Raw genomic sequence first — 22,560 nt, 5'->3', positions numbered from 1 at the left:
TGTTTATATAAGGCTTCAGTAAGATCCGTACTCAATTAACACATCCCTGCAAAGGACCCCAGAGGCGGCCAGTCATCCCATGGTAAAGCCAATGCTTATTGTAAATGACACTGGCTGCTGCCTCTTACTGACTGGTTAGAGTAACTGCACTGCTGCAGAGGAGCAGCATGCCTCTGAAAACACCATATGAACAGTTTAGAGTAGCTCCTGAAGTTTTAAATAACTCTGTGAAAACCACTGAGTGGCATCTGCTTACATTTTCAAAAAGAGAATGAGCAAATAAAAGCATAGCCAATCCCAAAATTAAAAAGGCTGACACCTCAAACTCTGAAGAGAATGTCCGTCATTAGCGCTGACTTCCTTTTAAGTCGTGCATGTGTGATGTGCTAAAGATGTCCTCTTTTATCTTATGTCATTTTTGCTGCAGAGCCTTCTGAGTCAGCAGAGCTCAAGAAGAAACCAAGATGTGGAAAAAGTCGAAGGTGACCGATCAAACTGCCGCTGGGCAGGCGGGTAAGTGCACAAGTCCATCAGAGGTTGGTTTTAGAGCTGTCTCCTCCTGTATTTTCTCTTATCCCAGAAATGATGATGATATGGATCCATCTGATGCACAGTATGCAGCTAAATGCAATGCATGACAGAGTCGTGTGGTGTTGTATCAAGAATAATGAAACTACAAGACAAGAAAACACCTGGGAAATCTGCCACGTCCAGGATTATATAATGTCGGTGTCTTGTCTAAAAAAAAAGGCATCTTTTTTGAAGACATGGAACACCCAAGGAATCTGAATAATGCTGTCAAGTTGGGTACTCCCATTTCTGATGACTCAAAATGAAGAGAAGCTCCATGTATACCTGTTTTGTTGGACAGAAGCATTCCAAATAATAATCAAGATTTCAAATCTCTGCACTATCATCCATAAATTTGAGAAACCTTGACAGCAAAGGCCTTTCTTGTGTCAGCAAATGCGACATGCCACTACAAAAATACAGTGTTTGGCCGTCGCAGAAGCTATAATTCATCAGCTTCTCCCTGCCAAGGCTATGAAGATGTTGTTCACGGAGAAGATCAGAGATGTTACAGATACCAGATGATGAGACGAAAACGAGCTGTAATCACTGAACAAAAGCATGTTAAAAACAACAACACTCACATGTCCTGAAGACAGAAAGTGTTGATACAAAGAATATTCCCTCAGGATTCATCTAAAAACCAGCAGTGGCTGCAGCTGATGGTAACAAGGATGATCAACAAAGTCATCAGTGTGGAGGAAAACATCTGAGAGAGAATTGAAAAATGAAAAGGTGTCCTCGTTTGACAGAAGACAAAATGAAGGCTTATTTGAAATTAATTTCCCACAAATTGCTTCTCCTCAAGTATTTGCACATAATTTCTCTCAAGCACTGCGCAGGAATCATCCTCAGATGTCTGCCATGAGAAAATGAATAAGAGAGTTCAGTGTAATCAGCAGTTGTGCAGCACAACTACTTACATGCTGCTGTAACACCATTCTGCTAACATACTGTATTACAGTTTGTCTATGCCTAACAACTTTTGTTGTGTGACTGAATATTCTGGTCTGGCTTTAGTTCTGTGTCTGTGTTTGTGCTTCCCATTCCTGGGGTATATACTGTATATTGTGGTGTTTTATGTTTATTATGTGTCCATAATCCTGTCGAAGTTCCAACCTGCCATGGTGCTTTTGTCAGGATTATTATTTACCTGTCCTGTTCCCTCTCTCGTGTCACGTTGCGTGTTAAGTCGACGGTTCTGAGGGAGTTCACCCAGACGACAAAGGTATGGGAGCAAAAAAAGAAAAAAAATCGAATCGCACAAAACGATTCATCTTCTGTGAATGCATGACTCCATGTTGGGTGAGTTGCATGTATGATGTGGTCTTCACCACTCCTTGAAAGGTGTCATCCACACTGGATGATAGATCTTTCAGTGTCACAACACGTGCATTTCATTGTGACATTTCCAACATCCTCCAAATGAACTACAGGCTGTTGTTCGAGGGCACTGCGGTTGATTGCCATGTGTTTAGCTTATCATATAAAGGACAAATGACACTTTTGTAAAACGTCTAAGTTCTGATTAGCACTGTACAACACACAATTCAGGCTCAATACATTTTTGAACTTGCTCTACAGTGACAGCTTTAACAGATGATCTGTATGAATCCATCAGATCTGACAGGCCACCCCAGTGCCCCCAGCTTAAACATGATTAACTTCAACATTTCAGTTAACAACGATAAACTGCAAACAGCATGAATTTGGTCGAAGTAAAAAGATTAGCAGTAAATTATATTAGTGGTTGCATTTCTTTAAATGATGACTACCAATGTAAACTGAGACACCCCTTTAAATCAACCTTTCTAGATTTTCTTTGAAACTTTTTTATTCTGAAGCAACACAAGTACACAACTAGCTTAGATGAAAGTGGTCTTTGAATTTGAACATGAAATAAAACAAGGAAAATAAAAGTGACATCTTCAGCGTGGATGTCAAGAAATAAACACTGAGATTAATTTGTTGTAGTCCAGGGGCTTTTTTCAGACAGCAGGCATGACGACTGTGACTGAATCTGGAGATGGGGAACAGAATTTTCAGTTTGTAAAGAACAGTTCAGAGTTAGTTTAGTCTACTCCGAACATGTTCACGGTAGGTTCAGTGTGTGCGTGTTGAATAAATATAAAAATAAATATAAACACACATACACTACCGATCAAAAGTTTGGGGTCACTTAGAAATGTCCTTACTTTTTTTTTTCAATGAAGATAACATTAAATTAATCAGAAATACAGTCTAGATGTCGTTAATGTGGTAAATGAGTATTTTAGCTGGAAACAGCTGATTTTTAATGGAATATCTCCATAGAGGTACAGAGGAACATTTCCAGCAACCATCACTCCTGTGTTCTAATGCTACATTGTGTTAGCTAATGATGTTGAAAGGCTCATTGATGATTAGAAAACCCTTGTGCAGTTATGTTAGCACATGAATAAATGTGTGAGTTTTCATGGAAAACATGAAATTGTCTGGGTGATCCCAAACTTTTGAACAGTTGTGGTTATATATACAATTTTATTCCAGTCACGATGGAAATATGAATATATGACAAAATTAGTTAATTTTTAAAAACATAGCAGCAATGAAAGAGTGAAAAAACTGGAGGGAAAAAGAGTCAAAGAATTAACACATATTTAGTGCCTTTAACAGACTCGCGTTGCCTTAATGGATGATAAAGCATGAAAATCTGACATTAATTTCAGTTTATTCATTCAGCTGAAAGTTTCAACAGATACATCAACTATAGAACACGATTTGTAACCTCATAGTCTGATGCAGTAACTCTGACTGCAGTAATTTGGAGTTTAAAAGGCACTAATGTTTAAACTGTATTATTTTTTTAATGAAAAATTGTACATTACACAAATTGTCAAACAGCATCTGAAAAAATTATGACAATATGTAGTGAAATTTAAATACAGCAGCTGGAATAGATATAAAAAATCAATACTGTGTACAACAATGCTGTAATCATCCTCACTCAGATATACTCATAGAATCTGCAGTACGTTAACTATTAGAAGCTTTCTGAATGTACTTTTTTTTTTACACCATCCATTTATTCTTTTGTATATTTAGTTATTGTCAAGGCAAACCAAGTGCACCTATAAAGCATTGAACATATACACAGGCATTTCTCAAAGTGCTTTATAGGACATAAAATATGTGGAATTAAAAAATAATAATCTAAAAAGCAATAAAACTTCAAAAGATGAAAGGACAGCAGAGGAAAAGCTCAGTGTTCCAATTAATGTGCAGTTTTGGAGTTGGTCAGAATGAAAAAAAAAATTAAATCCTCTAATATCCTCTATAAGTTTGTTCTACCTCTTTGTAGTTTCGTGGTAAAGACTGTGACAAATATACAAAGTGCATATGATTCATTCAAGAATACAAGTGATGCATTTCTACAGCTATACTTAATAAATCATACTGTAAAATAGAAATAAAAAGTGAATGAATAAATAAGGAGGAGGACTGGAGATCTGAAGGAAGAATTCCATTCACTGCTTATATTTCTATTGAAGTTCATAAAATCAATCTTTGCTTTGTTAGGAATGTGTATTCTGGTAGGAATTCATCGTCAGAAAACCCATGCACAAGCAAATAAAAAGACAGAACATAAATTAAAATTAACAACTCCACACAGGAATAAAGCAACAGTTTTGTTTGGTAGGCTTAAAGAGAACTGGGAGTCCTCCAGCACATTAGGAATATTATAAAAGAAGTTATTCACAGCTACCCGCTGCAACCATGAACTGAATGAAAAAAATTCTGCTTTTTAATGCAAGTGGTCATGTATGTATCCTTACCCATCTGGCAGCTATGATCAGTGTAATGAAAAGTGACCTAGTATGACCTAATATAGTATGTACATTTCCCACAGTTTTTATCAAGCACATAAGTCATATTCAGTCTGCTCCAGGATGACAGGAGCTTTACAAATCTTTTTTGCACCAAATTTATGCCACTTAAATTCCATTTTCTGCTGACTGACCCATGAAATCAATGCCTGGCTTAAACATGCAGTTCTAATTGCTATTCTACACTCAAAGGCTGATCAATATTTTCCTCGCAAACATGTTGCTTTTGATTTTGATGATGTCAGCATCATCCTCACAATTCCACAGTGTGAACGTTCAGCTTGTTAACAGCAGCACAACCAGTGTAAATTCATCACCGCTCTGCTGCATACACCACAGAACATACTGTCCACTAGCACCTGCCACAAGCAATTCACCTCCAATGTGCTTTACACTGCAAAAAAACGGGGCTGTCTGCTCATGCATTCTTTTCTTTAATCCGTATACACTATAGTTAACATTCTGCCTATTACAGGTTTTTCACGGCAAGTGAAAATAATTAAAGACCTGATATTCCTGGACCAGCTATGCCCCTGTGATCAGCATTCACTGATGCTCTCCTCGAGATTGCTGAGGGTTAGTTTATATCAGTACTCTCGGGGGGTTCTGGGATCTATGCAAAAATGATGAGCTGGACGCTGCAGAGTTGGGTTAAGCCTTGTATACCCAGTAACAGCAGAGGACAGATCCTCATTTTTATTTTATTCTTCTTTTTGTCCCGACCATAAACGGAAAATCTGAGAGTCTTTCCTGTTCTGGGTTCTCACAAAGGTAGACTGAACTGTGCTAACAAAATAATACAACCGAAAATCCCAAATATATATTTTAGTAAATTCCAGATGTCTTTCCAAGACCATATAATGTTATATAGTTGAAATAAATTGTTGCCTTTACTTTAGTCAGTGAAGCCAGAGAGAAATATCTATGAACTATTCTGAATATCACTTGTCCCATGTTCTAACAAGAAAAGCACTCAGAGAGTACAGTACTCCGCCTAGGCTGCTCAGTCATTGTATGATTTCCGACAGATGAAATGAAAAAAAATTGTGGATTTGTAGCAGGATCGGAAGCATGTGATCGTCAGCAGGCGGCTGATGTAATGTTCACTTGTTGTCATGGTTACAATGTCACCATGTCACTATCTCACAATGATACAGAAATCTTTAACAAATCCGTGGATCCAGAATATAAGCCACATCAGTGCCAAAATCTAATCACTTGGTCCTTGTGTCATTTCTGACCTTCCCTGAAAATTTCATTGAAATCCATTAGTCTGTTTTTGAGTGATGACAAACCAACCCTGATTGTCACATAACTTCCACCGCGTTCCTTGGCAGGGTAATTAATACAGACACAAAGTCTCTACTCACATATTCAGTGATATAAACAGTGATATTGATGGCAAGTACACAATTTATTATATTAGTAGCTTACTAGGATTGAAACATTAAATAGAAAAGCACTCAGAGAGCGCAGTACTCCACCACAGCTGCCCAGTCATCATATCATTTGTGACAGCTAAAATCTTTAAAAAAAAATTTGGATCCAGACTATAAGCCCCATCACTGCCAAATATCAATCACTTGGTCCTCGTGTCATTTTTGATCTTTTTTGAAAATTTCATCCAAATCCATTAGTCTGTTTTTGAGTAATGCTGTACACAGACAGACCAACGGCAATCGTCACATCACTCCGCCAAGGCTCTGCCTCTTTGCCAGAGTAATAAACAAAGTCACCTGCAGTGTATGTTTATATCAGGAGGAAAAACTCCACTATTACATCAACTCAACAGGCCCATAAAGTTATCCAAGTACATCAATAAAGCAAACTGACTACATTACTTAAAAACAAATTATGGTCAGCTGGGTGCATAAATTTGACAGCCCCTGTAAAAAAGGTTTCTAAATGCCTGCCCTGCTGTTGGTCTTTCACTATGTATTTCCTATGATGAATGCTCCATGTTAAACATGTTGCGAGTGTGCAGTGTCAGTCAATACACTGGAGACATGAATGCAAATTAACCTACTTGCACTTTTTGTTCTTGCAAAAAGAGCAATGGATTTATTTTGCAAACTATGAGAGCAAGTTCAACAAACTATCAGCAGGGTCAAAAAGTCCCAACTCACCAAATAACACTTAACTTCATGACTGAGCTGGCTGAGAGAGGATTATTAGTTTGATTGCAGTTTGTACAAGAGAATACTATATAATCACCAAAACATTTTCCTCTGTTAACTGATATGTCATGTAGTGGTCACAGTTTTGGTCTGGTATTGTGGATTTTTTACATCAGAATGTGCCCTTTCTTCAGATATACTCTTGACCAAATGTTTTAATGTGACTGTGTTTAAAATTTAAATTGAAGTGTTTATTGGTAATTTGTCTGGGTTTGAGATTTGTGTTCATGTTAAATGAATCTGGATACAGACTTAGTTAGCTTTTCATTAAAATATTTTTCTTCAATAATTGACTTCACAGATTTACAGAAGTGACATCTCAGAATTCAGTCTTTCTAACTTTCATGTTTTAAGTGGCCATACTGTATATTTTAGGATATTTCTAATTGTGTCCTAACATTTTCTCACTACACATAATGCTTATTAGTATTTATCTTTAACTGCTCCAACAGAAATATAAAGCCTGTCTCATTGTTAATATGTTTTGATTCGGCTAGGCATCAAGAAGAAGTCCAAAGTGCCCGGTGTCATGATAACGCAGTTTAAAGAGGAACTTCCAGAAGGAATGTCAACTCCAGATTTCACCCGCAAACCTATTGCTTTGACTATTCAAGAGGGTAAGTTTTAAAATTTTCCTCTGTGTGAAAGATTCAGGTTCATCACGTCACTGAACAACCTTCAGGTCAAACACAATTTGACCTAAAGCTTACATTTCATCATGTATGCTTCCACATAAAAGGGAAAAACATTGATTTACACAACAAAAGTTTAGAAAAAAACATGAAGAAGTCAAGGTGAAAGTTGCTGATGAGAAAGCAGTGTACTGTATAGGTATTTACACCTAAACATGGAGGCTGGGAGGTGAAGGTGGGAGGACACAAACAGTATGCAAGACAGTGAACTGCAATTGCTCTCAATGTCTTTGCATTTGAGAAGTAAAACTGAAGTAGCTTAAAACAAAAACATCTTCTAAAAAGATATTATCAGTTCAGTATTAGGTCCTTATTTGGCTTTTACAGTTTGGATCAATCACAATGTTAGCATGGGGCATAATGGTTGTAATTGGGTGCTTTTTTTTTTTTTTTTTTTGCATTAAATCATCAGAGACCTGGATACGCTCTTACATACACTACACTACATTACATACACTAAAAGACTACATCGTTCATTTCCAGATACCTGTGACTAAATGTTTTGTGCCTTTTTATAGACACTGTAAGTTGTAATGTGTAGATGCTAAACTAAGCCATGGTGTTGTCAAAATTGAATGTATTTTTCTTAAGAAATTTGAGTTTGCTCATAATGTTTTGTAAAAAGATAGTTCATTAAAGGAGAACATTTTCAGAATGTACTTTTTTGCACTAAAACAAAGGGAAATATTTGCAGTTGTCATTATTTATAGGTTATTATGCTGTGTTTTTACTGTTCCGGCCCACTTGAGATCAAATTGGCCTGACTGTGGCCCCTGAACTGAGATGAGTTTGACACCCCTGGTCTAGACTGTATTAACTATGTATTAATTAATATTATCTTTATTGAAAAAAAATTGCTTTTATTGCAAAAATAAGGACATTTCTAAGTGACCTCAAACATTTAAACGGTAGTGTACATGTGCTAGGTGCAGTAGTCTCAAAAGAAATAGAAGAAACAGAAAAGATCCATTTGATCCAGATTACTGAAAACTATCAACTACCTTGAATGTAACAGAAACACAAACAGTGGAGGCAGTGAAAGTGGCTTACTTTGGCAGCAATGAATCAGCAGAATTTGCATATTTTATTAATAAGACTTAAATATAGTTGGCAATGGGAGGAATTTAGAGCTAAAGTACAATTTAAACTACAACCATATTATTAAATTATTCATTGAATTTATATTAAATGAAGATTACACAGTCACAGGAGTATGCCCCTACAGACTCTGTGCTCCATGCTAACATGATGAAAACTAGGATAAGCTTCATAACTGGGACACTCATGCCCTTTCAAACACACTTGATATATATATATAATAATATATTATATATATAATAATAGTCCTGAAATGGACATGAGGTGTGTGCAATAGTGGCCCAAGGTTTAAGGTAAGTGCTGGCTATAAACTGCAATTCAAAGTAGATCTAAAATTTTATTACATTATAAACGGCATCTCATGATTTTTCTGGTATTATCTGCATGCAGTGAAGGTCACATGTCAGCAATAGGCACATTTATTAAAAATATATGCACTGAATACAGTATAACCAATGATTAAGCCCTCAATTCTCTATTACAGGTAAATTTGGAGTCTTTAAGGCCATAGTGGTGGGCACTCCAACACCTGCTGTAACATGGAGCAGAGCCAATGCAGAAATACAGTTTCACCCTGATGTGTGTCTGCAAAAGTATGACGAAGCATCTCATGAACACACCCTTGAGGTAAGCATTACAGAAGCGCTCACAAGGTACAAATGATTGCAATCTTCAATTAAACCTGCATCTTTAATATGCATTGAAAGACAATAAAAATGACATTGAGTCTCTTTGCATTTCATTAGTTCCCTAAGGTCGCTCCAGAGGATGCTGACACCTACAAGTGTTTTGCAACCAATGAATATGGACGGGCTGTTTGCACTGTTGTCTTGAATGTTATTTCAGGTAGAATTACTACTATTCTCTGAATCACTGCTTATCTCAAATGTTTTGCATGACAGTTGCATTACATATCCTCATGATTGGGATATTGAATTGTACCAAACAGGTGCAAAAAAATAAGGTTATGTTTAATTGCTTGTTCACAGTTGGATTCTCTAAGACTAAGGAACTTCAAAAGGTCCAAGGAGAAGGTGAGGCTCCAAATCTATTTTGACTTCAATAATTGTAAGTGTACTAATTGCTGAAGCAAACTGTTGTTGCCCTTGTTAGACACAAATATCAAAGGCAGAAAAATGGAATAAATGTAATTTGTCCTTAGATGTATGAATGATTAGACTGTATACTCTTCTACAAGTGGGTTAAAAATGACCTGTGTAAGAATCAATGTGTTTTTATGTCATTTTTGTCATTTTGGTTGGCTGTTGCTGCACTCCGTATATAATAATCTCTGTGATCAATGACATGATTGACATAGCAAGTGTGGTTCACAGTAAATATATTCCTGACAGCCACAACTGATAAGAATCACAGGTTTCCATGGAATTCTATGAGAAATGAATGTGGGTCATTTTTGACCCACTTATGGAAGCTTGGGGTAGTAATACAAATGTTGTAATTTCTTTAAAAAAGTATAAAAGGTAACTTAAAAATTTTAATGGAATGATATCAAAAACATGTTTTTGAGGAATACCTGGAATATGAAATGATAACAACTTTTCATTACAAAGATATTTCAGCAAAATGACCTCAACGGTTCATTTGTGACCCACATATGCATCTAAGGGTTAAAAGTACATTTAGCATCTTTTTACAAAAAACACATTTAGAGATTTAGCAATCAGCTGTGCACAAAGATGAATGGAAGTTGATGGCTTTCATCAAAAAATATCAGTACTTGGAGTGATAAAGCAGCTCAATTCTTCTGCTACATCCCGTCCCCATAAATTTTCATTGCAACTTGACATTTTATTCATTAATTGGAATTATATGGAAAAATCTGCCTGCCGTGGTGCATCTGTCACATCAGTGCAGTGTCACCATGCACTGATATTTGACAAATCAACAGCTCGTTTTTGAAGTGAACCAACATTATGGACATCAGCTCTCAGAATGCAGCTGTTGTTGTGGCTGTGGATCTATGTTGAGGTTGATTACGCAGATCTGAACGGACTTTGTTCCCAGCCTTCTCTGGTCTAAGCATTGTTAAGAAGGCACTGATGCTATCATTAGGAGTTAGTTTATGCTTCTTCTTCAACCTATGTCCTGTGTGTAAACCATCAGTGAAGTTAAATGAAAGCGGTTCTTTTGAAAATACTACTGTTTGAAACACCATCCGACACATATTCAGTGACAGACCAATGTTTTTCATTATGGTACCCCAGATGCAGTGGACTTCAGAAAAAAACTAAAAAAACGGTAAGCAAAAAATTGTAAACTTAATTGTTTGTTAAAATATAGTGTATTCTTTATGGCAGTGATTCCTACAAGAACAATTATTTTAGCAAAAACACACTGATGAGTGGAGCTTAACGCAGTTTCTCACTCTGCAGTAATCCAGATGGAACACGTGAGGAAAAGCCAATGGAGCCAGAGGAGAAGGTTTGGGAAATTCTGCTTAGTGCAGAAAAGAAAGACTATGAGAAGATCTGTTCTGACTATGGCATCACAGACTTCCGTGGCATGCTGAAGAGACTTACTGAAATGAAAAAAGAGCGAGAGGAAGAGATTGCAGAGGTACTCAGCCTAAACATTCATTCACTCAGGATCTTCTCCAATACCTTAAACATTCCTTTATGCTCTGCTTTTTCACAGATACATTGTAGTTTTGATGCTTGAACATTATTATACTTGTATATCTTTACCTGTTCATATCTGCCACAGTTTGTCTCACACATCAGTACACTAAAACATATTGAAGTCAATGACGATGACTGTGCAACAATTGAGTTGGATATGGACCTCAAGGATCCTAGCAGCAAAATTTTCCTGTACAAGGTGAGGCATGAACTACTTATGTTACTATTGCAGTTTTGTTTTGTTTTGTTTTGTGTTTTTATACACTGCCTCTCAAGAAATGTTGTTGGATCTAACTAAGCAAATAGGTAAGAGCTTTCCATTGGATAATTACTGCAGTGATGAATATGTTTCAGCTGCAACAACTTATTTAACCCTAGCTGATGCAGTGAGGAGCTTCTCATTTCTTAAACAACCATGTAGGAAGACATATCCTGTGGACGTGGAAAGGATATTAATCTGTTTTCTTTTCATCAAGCAAAGAACTAAAGAGATGAAACTACTAAAATGAGGTTAACGCATTATTAAAACTTGAAGGATAGTGGTGAACCATCATCTTTGAGGAACAAATGTGGTCGGAACAAACTCTTAGATGATCGTAGGAAATCAACAGGTGAATTCATGACTATGTTTAATAGTGAAAGTAAGAGCATTTCCACATGCACAATGTGAAGGGAACTCAAAGGACTGGGACTAAACAACTGTAGCTCTAAGAAAATCACTGATCAGTGAGGCTACTCAGAAAAAAGGCTTCAGTTTGCTAGGCAGCATAAAGATTAGACTCTGGAGCACTGAAAGAAGGTCATGTGGTCTGATGAGTCCAGATTTAACCTGTTCCAAAGTGGTGGTGGCATCACAGTAAGAAGAGAGGCAGATGAAGTGATGCACTCATCATACCTAGTGTCTACCAGCCTGTGGGGGTTTAGGGTTATGATCTGGGGTTGGTCAGGTTCAGCAACGTTATGTTCCCAAAGAATGAGGTCAGCTGATACCTGAATATACTGAATGACCAGGTCTTTCCATCAATGGAGTTTTTCTTCACTGATGGTATGGGCATGTTCCAAGATGATAATGCCAGGATTCATGGGGCTCACATTGTGAATGGTTTAGGGAGGATGAGACATGATTTTCACACATGGATTGGCCTCCAAAGAGTCCAGACCTCAGCCCCGTTGACAATATTTGGGATATGATGACTTTGCATAGCAGTCCGACTCTCCTATCATTAATATAAGATCTTGGGAGAAAATTAATGTAACCCTGGACGGAAATAAATACTGTGACATTGCAGAAGCTTGTCGAAACGATGCCACAGCAAATGTGTATCATTCTCAAAGCTAAAGGCGGTCTGATGGAATGTTAGAGTGTGCGACTTTTTTTGGGGACGGGCATTGTGTTATCATTAGGATAATGCTACATTTCTCTAAATTCTACAGAATGGCGTCATGGTTCCCTTCACCAAAGAAGACAGCGAAGGAATGAAGCATAGTTTAAAACAAGTTGGAAAAAAATACATATTCACAATTAAAAAACTGGGTACAGAAGATGCTGGACTCTACTCTGTGGATGTTGAGGGTGTCAATGTATTCTCCACAGATTTTAAAGGTATGTTTCCAGTCGAGTATTACAGTTAGATTAGATTTAAGTGCATACTGCTACTTTCCAGAGTATATTTCTAAATATTTACACTACCGTTCAAAAGTTTGGGGTCACACAGGCAATTTCATGCCTTCCATGAAAACTCACACTTTTATTCATGTGCTAACATAACTGCACAAGGGTTTTCTAATCATCAATTATCCTTTCAACATGATTAACTAACACAATGTAGCATTAGAACACAGGAGTGATGGTTGCTGGAAATGTTCCTCTGTACCCCTATGGAGATATTCCATTAAAAATCTGCTGTTTCCAGCTAGAATAGTCATTTACCACATTAACAATGTCTAGACTGTATTTGTGATTAATTTAATGTTATCTTCATTGAAAAAAATGCTTTTCTTTTAAAAATAAGGACATTTCTAAGTGACCCCAAACTTTTGAATGGCAGTGTACATAATATAGCTCAGCATTAAGGTTATTAAGAGTTATTATAACTGTGATTAAATACACACAATAAGAGAGACCAGCTATATGTGACCCTAAGCAGAACAAGCAATGTATAAAAAGGATTAGATAAATGAAAAGAGTTTGAATAGTTTGTTTGTTTTTCTTTTTGAAACTTTGCAGTGCCTGAAGTTGATTTTGCAGTCAAAATACAAGAGGTCAAGGCGGAAGAACGAGAGGATGCCCTCTTTCAGTGTGTGCTAACTGCACCAATGAATGAGATCAAATGGTTTGGCAAAAACACTCCTCTGTCTAATGGTGATAAACACGAAATCACTGTATCTGAGGATAAGCTTATCCATAAGTTGATTGTGCGAGACTGTCTGCCATTGGATGCTGGGATCTACGCTGCTGTGGCAGGAATCAAATCTTGCAATGCCTGGCTTGTAGTTGAAGGTAAGAATCTTTGGGGAGGTTCTTCTTATACAGTACTAATTGTCTGCATAAATATGGGACATCTTGCAGATCCTTTACCCTGACACAGAATAATTGTTAAATTCTGATTGTAACAATCAGCCAAAAACTACAAATACATGCATATTATCTTTCACAGCTGACAAAGATCCTGCCAGTAAGGGCAAGAAGGCAGCTCGTAAAACCACCATGGCTGGAGGCGGCAATGATGAGGATCTGCTGAAAATAGCTAAGGAGCAGCAAGAAAGATATCAGAAAGAAATGGAAGAAAAACTGGAAATTGCTAAAAAAGCCCAAGAGGAGAGAGAAGCTGCTGAAGCAGTTGCCCGAGCTGAAGCAGAAGCAGCCAAGAAGGCTGAAGCGGAGGCCAAAGCTGCAGCTAAGGCAGCAGCTAAGGAAGCTGCAAAGGCCAAGAGGGCAGCAGCTGCCAAGGCTGCGGCTGCAGCAAAGAGAGCCAAGCAAAATGAAGCTGGTGGGGCCGGCTCTGCTGCAGGTGGTGCTGGTGGTGCAGCGGGGTCAGTGGGTGCTGGGGGTGCTGGTGGTGCAGCGGGGTCAGTGGGTGCTGGGGGTGCAGCAGGGTCAGTGGGTGCTGGGGGTGCTGCTGGGGCTGCAGGAGCTGGTACAGGTGGAGGAGCTGGTGGTGGTGCAGGCGGAGGAGCAGATGGGAGTGGCGCAGGGGCTGGGGGTGCTGACGGAGAAGGTTTAGGAGAAGATTTTGATGGAGAAGATTTTGACGAAGAAGATTTTGATTCATTTGAAGATTCTGATGTAGATATTGAGGGAGATGGAGGAGAAGGGGGGAGAGGAGGAAAAAGAAGAGGAAAAGGGGAAAAAGGAGGAGATGGAGGTGATGGAGGAGAAGGAGAAGACGGTGGAGAAAGAGAAGAAGGAGGAGAAGGAGGAAAACGCAAAAAACGTGAGAGAGACGGTCCACTTGTGCCGGATACAGTGACAGGTGAGAATTTTATTCATTCTGGAATATGCATGTTGTTGATATTAATGACAAATTGCTCTTATTATTAAATTTAATTAAGATGTGGTATATTATTTTAAAAAAAGAAAATTTTTTTATGTCTTAATTTTTTTAAAGACAATATTTTAAGTTAAAATGATTAACTGTCATTAACAACAGTAGTAGAAGAGCATATATGTATTTTGTTATTGTTGTTTTTCTGTACTTTGACAATTGTCCTCTCTGTATTTCTTTTGTCTACATTTTACAATAGTCTTGATGGTGGTGTCACTGTCTATTAAGTCTATTAATTTTTTCTAATCATTACGTCCATTAATTTTTAATTAATAGCTCTGGTTGACAGAACAGTTATACTTTTATGAAGGACAATGAAAAACAAGAACTTCAAAAAAATTATCTGTTTATTGAGAGTGGAGTCATCATAAGGTTCTGTATAGATTCAGAACAATGTCTATTCTGTATAAAACTGCTATTTATCATTACTATTAGGGGATAATAATGATGAGGAAACTACAAATCGACAAGGTGCAAAATCTGCGAAAAAAGGAAAACGCCTAAAAAAGAAAAATGTGGCGGTTGAAGAAGCTGTTGTTGGTAAGAGATGTCAAAAGTCGCATGCTGCAAACAGCTTACTGACTAGAAAGTCATTGGCAATGAAATGACTGACATCACGACTGTAGGGCATTCTAAACACTTCCTAACTTTTTCATTATACATTGTAATTGTTAATGAAGCTGCATTAACAATTATTGTATATAGGCCGACTATCAACCATACAAGCCACTGACACTCTGCAAAGCTCTTTACTGCTCTGCTCTGCTAACAGGATGATTAGCTTAAAGCTCCATGGGGTGCATATGAACAAATCCCAGGAAGATTTTGTCAAACAAAAATAATTGAATTAGTTTTATCCAGGATAAATAAGATGAATTATGAGTTCCGTTTATTATTTCTCAAAAAAATCTTGCAGGTCTAGAGCTGACAAAGTGTACAGAACAGTATAGTATTCATGTGTCGTGTGTTTTAACAGATTACATGGTTTTCAGTCCAGAAACAGTTGAAAACCCTGGGCTTTAAGTGTTAACTTATTAACTATCTGCTAAATTTGGTACATAGCCAATTAATAATTTAGCAAGTTTTGATTAATAAATCACAATTCTAAATGTCTGCATTTTGTTAAATGTTTGTTTTTGTGCAGTAAGGTGCAGAAATGCTATGCCAAATTCTGCATTTTCTTTCATCTAATCTTTTATAAAAATATAGATGTGTGTCTATATTTGTGTTTTGTGTATATAATGTGTGTGTTTTCATGTTTGTCCTTGTGCTGTTGTACATGAGCATACGTTGGTTATGTGGGGACCAATGCAACAAAGCTACATAAGCACCCATTGTGTTTGTACCTTTTCTTAAACATCATCCTTCATCTTCTTCTGCTGACATCTACTGCAGCTCAGAGAAACACAAGGTAGGAAGTGTAGTTATTAGTAAGTAGAGGAGTTAAGAAGTAAGACATGTGGCACACTGATTGAGGACAGTCCCCTAATTGTTTCACCAAGTTTCACCAAGCGTGTAGCACTATAGCGCCACCAATGCTGGAGGCGTGTTCATGGCTATACACTACCATTCAAAAGTTTGGGGTCACCCAGACAATTTCATTTCACACTTTCATTCATGTGCTAACATAACTGCACAAGGGTTTTCTAATCATCAACTAGCTTTTCAACACCATTAGCTAACACAATGTAGCATTAGAACACAGGAGTGATGGTTGCTGGAAATGTTCCTCTGTATCCTTATATAAATATTCCATTAAACATCATCCATTTCCAGCTAGAATAGTCATTTACCACATCAACAATGTCTAGACTGTGTTTGTGATTAATTTAATCTTACCTTCATTGAAAAATATGCTTTTCTTTCAAAACTAAGGACATTTCCAAGTGACCCCTTTTGAACGGTAGTATACCATAAGCTCAATTTTTAAAACTAAGACAGCATTGAAGTCCTTGGATGAAGCAGAGTTCAAAGCAGTGGTACAGATAACTGCTGCAGTGCTTAGAGCCTACACATCCAAAACTCCACATGCTCCATCTAGTCCAAAACAGTCAAACTGAATGTGACATCACATTGCTAACAACCATTCTTAAGGTAATTTACATTTAAAAAATGCTATAAGTGGTTACAGCCATGCTTTTAACATGATCAGATCAAGTTGTCATGGCAACGGTGCCTTGCTGAACTGCTTGGCCCCCTCATTGCTGCTTGCAGCTACATTTCATGTATGAATTTGTCCATGTAGAAGATAAATGGAAAAGGTGACTCACTAACAGATGTATCTGTGTGTATGTACTTTAGAGCCTAAAATGTATCTGTTACTGGCAGATTTTGAATTCTGTTGTTTTTTGGAGAGACAGAAATATTACGATCATCTGTGATGCAGCATAATGCATCCATGCCACAAGTGATGCTTACAAGATGCAAGTTGGATCTCACCTTTTCCACAACCCTGTTCCTTTGCATTAAAGTTTATGTTTGTTATTCCTGTTGCTGCTGTATATCTTGTTTTCATCTTCTATGTCGACATTTTAATTATTATTGTTGCTGTTTTCATTAATGTTATTTGTAAGGCAACAGCAAATGAGAAACATTGGATTGATGGTAATTACGATGATATCCCCTAAAACTGAAAAGAACAAAGCACAGAAGCAAGTGATGCCAGTGGTGCTAATGGCAGCGGGCCAGCAGCAGGCAGTGATGAAAATGGTGAGAGTGAGGACGGTGGTGAGCCGGCAGCAGCAGCTGGCAAACGTTCAGGCCGTAAACGGCATGGCCCATTGATCGTGGAGACAGTTAGTGGTAAGATTATGGGCGTTGCTTTAACTGCTGCATGGGAAGCACTGTCACTGCACAAAGTCATTTCGTGAGTAAATGACTTTCCCAGTGGTTTGAGGGTTAACAGAATAAAGGTGTGACACCACTGAATAGTATAATAATATTTGATCTCTAATTGGTTAAATGGTGTTTTAGACTGATCAGAGTGCAACTAGTGTGGAAGTAACCTTGAGTGTGCCTCAAGACGCTAATCAAATCTGATACACTAATGTTTTTTTTCCGTATAGCATACAGCATAATTATTTTTCTCAGTTGTTGCAAAAGTGGAATTAATAAAAAACATACTTTACTTATGTTTTTGTAAATAATAGAACAGCTTTGGTTACATATTTTTACTTCTCTGACTTACAGGTTGGATATCAGCAGACAGTTTATTTTTGTCAACCTGTGTCTCTTATGTATTCGTTTGAAGACCATGACTGTGTGTGCGTGTGTGTGTGTGTGTGTGTATGTGTGTGTGTGTGTGTGTGCGATGTTAAAACGCATCTGTGCTCTGTGTGCATCTGTGTTAACATCCTTGCTTGCCTTTTTAAATGTTAATCCAGGATGAGTCGGTGCATTGAGGTTAAATATTTAAATGAGCAACTGCAGAACCGATTGTGTATTTGACACAACGGAAACACTTGTGTTTCAACACACTCTTACATAGCTGGAAGATAGAAGACACTGAGCTGACCTTGGAGGAAGACCATGTTCTAAACCATTTTTTTTTTTTTTATGTGACTGAAGACTGAATTCCCGTCACACAGAAAAAATGATCCATCTTGCACTGTCCAGGAAATTGTCAGTGTCCCACGAGGAAAATTTTACATCTTAAGAGTCTGTCTTTCTTCCAAAGCCAATTAAGCAAACAGAGGCAAATGAATAACTCTGTGAAGATGTTCTTATGAGCTGTGCCAAGAGTTCAACTCCTTAAAGATGAAGAAGGCCAAACAAGACACTCAAGCTAACTTTAACAAAGAAGACATCTTCATCAAGTTTCAGTCTAATGCTCACTTCTTACATCCCTTATAAATTGTCTTCAAATGTGATATTTTGAGTGTTTTATGAGTAGATAATAAAGCACATATCAGCAGAAATGTTGAAAGAAGATGCAAACTGTTGCTGTTTCAAAAGTGAGGTAAGTGTGTAGATACTTGGATTACATACAAGTGAGTAGCCCATGCATCCGTATACACATGAATGCATGACATCATTGTAATTGTACATTCACAATTACAACAATGAATTGTATGTAGACTGTAAGCAGTGTGACATGTGCATTCACTAACTTGCTTGTTGATGAATCCTCAGACCCTGGAGTTCACTTTCATGCTGGCCTGTCAGACTGCAAAGCCATCATTGGAGAAGCAGCAGAGCTGGAGTGTAAACTGAGCAGTGAAGAGTGTGAGGGAATCTGGTACAAAGATGGAGAGGAGGTACGTCCTGTATGTTAATACAGTCATTATCTAGCATGCAGGTGCAGCAATAAAGCTGAATATGTATTGTTATCATCATAGTAATGTACACCTTCATGTCTTCTTTATTTGTTGTTTTGCTGTAATGTATGTTTTGGTTTTTTTTTCTCAGGTGAAATCATCTGAGGGTATCACTATTTCAAAAGAGGGAAGTTTCCACAGGCTGAAAATTCACAAAGTCACTGAGGAATTTGCTGGAACATATAAATTTGAGGCAGATGGGCGGAAGACTGAGGCCACAATTGCGGTTGAAGGTAAAAACATTTGTCTGACAAATATACTTATTTGAAAACGGGCCTTGCATCATTCTTTATAGACTGCCTGCAGGTCTGGATGAAAATAATTTTTTTTAGAAAACTGCATATTACTCCTTAGTCTGTCTAATGTATATAACTAGATAACATATCTGTGCTTGAAATATTTGTATCTCTATTTTTTCATGGCTCAATTTAGATCCACCCCGATTTGATACTGAGGAACTGGAAGCATTTAAAACTCCTGTAACTGTGAAAAAAGGACACAAGGCTACTTTCAAATTATCTTACATTGGACGGGAACCAATAAAAGTTCAGTGGTACCTCGAGGGTGAAGAGCTTTCTGATGAATCCACCATCAAGCTCGAGCACTCAGACGGATGTACTCGTTTGCTTCTAATGAAGCTGCAGCGCAAAGACAGCGGTGAAGTGAAGATTAAACTTAAAAATGAGTTTGGCACTGTGGAGGCCCTCAGCCAGCTTATTGTACTGGGTATGTATAAAACACACTCTGTGAAAACCACAGACTTTTTTCATTCAGTGTTTTGCATTCATATAGAAAGTAAGCAACAAATCATACTATATATGAGGTATTTTTGTCAAACTTAAGGTAATGTGTGCTGTACTTTGTTTTCTACCAGATAAACCCACTCCTCCAATGGGCCCCCTGGAGATTGTTGAAGCTTCCTCCTCTGCAATTGACTTCAAGTGGAGACCCCCAAAAGACAGCGGTGGCTGCAAGATAGGCAACTACATCCTTGAAAGACAACAAGTCGGTCGCAACACCTGGAAGAAAGTAGGGCCAATTGGTCCGGAGGCCAAATACAGGGACCTCGATGTGGACCACGGCAGGAGGTACTGCTACCGCATCAGAGTGGAGACTGAGATGGGCACCAGTGAGCTGATGGAAACAGAGGACATTCAAGCTGGTACAAAAGGTAAGAACAGCCTGAAATGACTGAAATGGGGTCAGCATTAAATCTTCACTTTTTCAGAGTTCATCAAAATTCATCAAAAAATGAAATTGCAAATGGATCAACAAATTTGTTTGCAGATGAAGAGCGCATATCAGACATATCGACATGAGCTTTGGTCAACTTGATCAGCAAATTATTAATACTACTCAACAGCAAACTAAACTTATAGTACAGGAAACAGCTCAGCTTTTATTTTTAGGTGAGCTGAACCATCAAATATTTAAATCTCCTGCAAGTATGACATCTTTCACAAATCAAGAAGAAACCTTTCTTCTTGACAGGAATTTAGAGCACATATCTGCAAAAGAAACTCTGCAAACTTATTGTCTCGCTGGTAGCCAAGTTAATATTCTGTAAATTTGTATGTTTGTAGAGCATTTTTGTCATTTTTGTATACTCAAGTTATTGAAATTAGGTACAATTGTGAGAGGAAAAAGTTTTTTTGGTAGCAATCATCATCATAATGCCTGTAGTTTTGTCTCTTTCCTAAAGAATACTGGATTTCTGTGTCACTTTCTGGAGTGACCGGACTGTTTTTACATAACCATACATTTATCATATAGTGAAGTTATGGTAGTGATCCAATTTTTAACTGTATTAACCAGAAATTGTGATCAATTCCTCGGCAGTACACAAACTCTAGTTACAGACTCAAAGAAATAATCTCATCTTTTCTGTACACCAGCATACCCTGGACCCCCATCTGCACCAAAGGTTGTCACTGCCTTTAAGGACTGCATCAACCTGACCTGGAGTCCTCCTTCTAACACTGGAGGAACCAATATTCTGGGGTACAACCTTGAGAAACGCAAGAAGGGCAGCAACCTGTGGGGCCAAGTCAACCCACCCGAAGAAATGATCAAAGGTGACTCAGTTATTCACCTATCATATCTGTTTGCTCGTATTATCACAGCTTGACACTTGGAGGTGGTGGTCTAATGATATACTGCTGGAACATTCCCTATATAGGTAAAGGATGTGCTGTAAAAGACGTGGTGGAAGGCATGGAGTATGAATTCCGTGTGTCAGCAATCAATAACTCTGGAGCCGGTGAATTCAGCACACCATCTGAGTTTGTGTTTGCCAGAGACCCTAAAAGTAGGTGGACATTTACAAATGCCATCTTTTAGACTGTATGAAGCATTAAATATATACATGACTGACTTTGATCTATGTTGCAGAGCCTCCTGGTAAAGTCATTGACTTTAAAGTGACAGATTCTACCTACACAACCCTGTCTCTGTCTTGGACCAAACCCAAGGACATTGAGGGGGTTGAAGATGAAGCTAAGGGATATTATGTGGAAATCAGGCCTGCTGAGAACACAGAATGGGATCGCTGCAATTCTAATGCAATAACCATGAATACCTATACAGTGAAAGGCATGAAGTCGATGGGCATGTACTGGGTGAGAGTCGTTGCTACTAATGATGGAGGAGAAGGAGAGCCACAGGAGCTGGATAATTACATCCTCGCTATGCCCCCTCCTGGTGAGAAAAATCACTTCAGTTACTCCTATCATACAGTTAGAGCATTCAATACTGTGATTACAGGGACTCTAATAATGCTATACACATATAAAGTATGACTGTGTAATTAATAATGAGTTCAATTGTGACAAATTCATTCATTAATTCTTGGTTTATTATTTCAAAGTGTCATATGACTCAAGTTAAGAAAGCAATAATTTCTAGATATTAGGTTTTTGAATCATCAAAAAAAAAAATGAAAACAACACAAGCATAGAAACGTTTGTCCAGTTCAATCTTCTGGTACTATTTGGTTTAATTATGGCCACAGAGGCACATTGGGATCAATAATAAATTAAAATAAATATCTGCTCAACTATAATATATAGTATCTCAGCTGAAGATTTGTTTTGTATTTTTGGAGTGCAAAGATGTGATTTGTCTGGTCTATAATATCTTATTCTTCCTCAAAAAAAAAAAAAAACACAACAATTGTTGTTGTCAAAATGAATGACACATGACCAGCTTTCACCCTGCTGTTTATGTAGTGAGGCCACGATTCACAGATGCCAAAATCAAGAGCTTCATGGTGGTGAGAGCAGGAAATTCTGCACGATTCAATATTAACTTTGAGGTAATGTATGAAATAGCATATATAGTGATTTCATTCTATCTTCTTGCAAGTCTCATAAAAATATATTTTGGCATTCTTTGTAGGCTTCCCCTTGGCCAGAGGTAACCTGGCTGAAAGATGGAGTGCCAGTGTCTAAAAAAGTGACCATCAGCAATGCAGAGGGCACATCTCAGCTTCTGATTCCTTCTGCTGAGCGCACAGATACTGGAATCTACACTATCATTGTCAAAAATATTGTTGGTCAAGAAACAATCAGTATTGAAATTAGAGTCACAGGTGAGTTTGCTGCACTGTTGCACCATTGTACTGTATAAATACTCGACTTCTGTTCCATATACTGCAGC

The 22,560-nt window shown here is 37.7% G+C and overlaps 1 protein-coding gene across 7 annotated transcripts in view; it reads left to right on the top strand.

The window, feature by feature from the left end:
* Nucleotides 1-22,560, top strand: part of igfn1.1 (immunoglobulin like and fibronectin type III domain containing 1, tandem duplicate 1) — a 30,180-nt gene that overhangs the window by 5,215 nt on the left and 2,405 nt on the right. The window contains exons 2-24 of one of the 7 annotated variants that reach the window (XM_035949005.2): nucleotides 428-513; nucleotides 1,763-1,798; nucleotides 7,111-7,230; nucleotides 8,888-9,030; nucleotides 9,150-9,249; nucleotides 9,393-9,437; nucleotides 10,629-10,662; nucleotides 10,797-10,980; nucleotides 11,128-11,241; nucleotides 12,477-12,645; nucleotides 13,270-13,542; nucleotides 13,700-14,515; nucleotides 15,023-15,127; nucleotides 17,225-17,389; nucleotides 18,719-18,843; nucleotides 18,995-19,136; nucleotides 19,336-19,629; nucleotides 19,778-20,074; nucleotides 20,799-20,978; nucleotides 21,083-21,211; nucleotides 21,295-21,603; nucleotides 22,131-22,216; nucleotides 22,300-22,492. In XM_035949005.2, coding sequence (XP_035804898.2) covers nucleotides 465-513; nucleotides 1,763-1,798; nucleotides 7,111-7,230; nucleotides 8,888-9,030; nucleotides 9,150-9,249; nucleotides 9,393-9,437; nucleotides 10,629-10,662; nucleotides 10,797-10,980; nucleotides 11,128-11,241; nucleotides 12,477-12,645; nucleotides 13,270-13,542; nucleotides 13,700-14,515; nucleotides 15,023-15,127; nucleotides 17,225-17,389; nucleotides 18,719-18,843; nucleotides 18,995-19,136; nucleotides 19,336-19,629; nucleotides 19,778-20,074; nucleotides 20,799-20,978; nucleotides 21,083-21,211; nucleotides 21,295-21,603; nucleotides 22,131-22,216; nucleotides 22,300-22,492 — 4,108 coding nt within the window. In that variant the 5' untranslated portion in view covers nucleotides 428-464. Of the gene's footprint in view, nucleotides 1-427; nucleotides 514-539; nucleotides 1,447-1,762; nucleotides 1,799-4,905; nucleotides 5,013-7,110; nucleotides 7,231-8,887; nucleotides 9,031-9,149; nucleotides 9,250-9,392; nucleotides 9,438-10,628; nucleotides 10,663-10,796; nucleotides 10,981-11,127; nucleotides 11,242-12,476; nucleotides 12,646-13,269; nucleotides 13,543-13,699; nucleotides 14,516-15,022; nucleotides 15,128-17,224; nucleotides 17,390-18,718; nucleotides 18,844-18,994; nucleotides 19,137-19,335; nucleotides 19,630-19,777; nucleotides 20,075-20,798; nucleotides 20,979-21,082; nucleotides 21,212-21,294; nucleotides 21,604-22,130; nucleotides 22,217-22,299; nucleotides 22,493-22,560 lie in introns of those variants that run through there. The other 6 variants (XM_035949007.2, XM_035949006.2, XM_035949008.2 and 3 more) reach the window with 6 other exon arrangements.

The sequence above is a fragment of the Amphiprion ocellaris genome, chromosome 5, assembly GCF_022539595.1.
Source record: "Amphiprion ocellaris isolate individual 3 ecotype Okinawa chromosome 5, ASM2253959v1, whole genome shotgun sequence".
Taxonomy (NCBI): domain Eukaryota; kingdom Metazoa; phylum Chordata; class Actinopteri; family Pomacentridae; genus Amphiprion; species Amphiprion ocellaris.
This window is presented reverse-complemented; position numbering and strand designations above follow the sequence as displayed.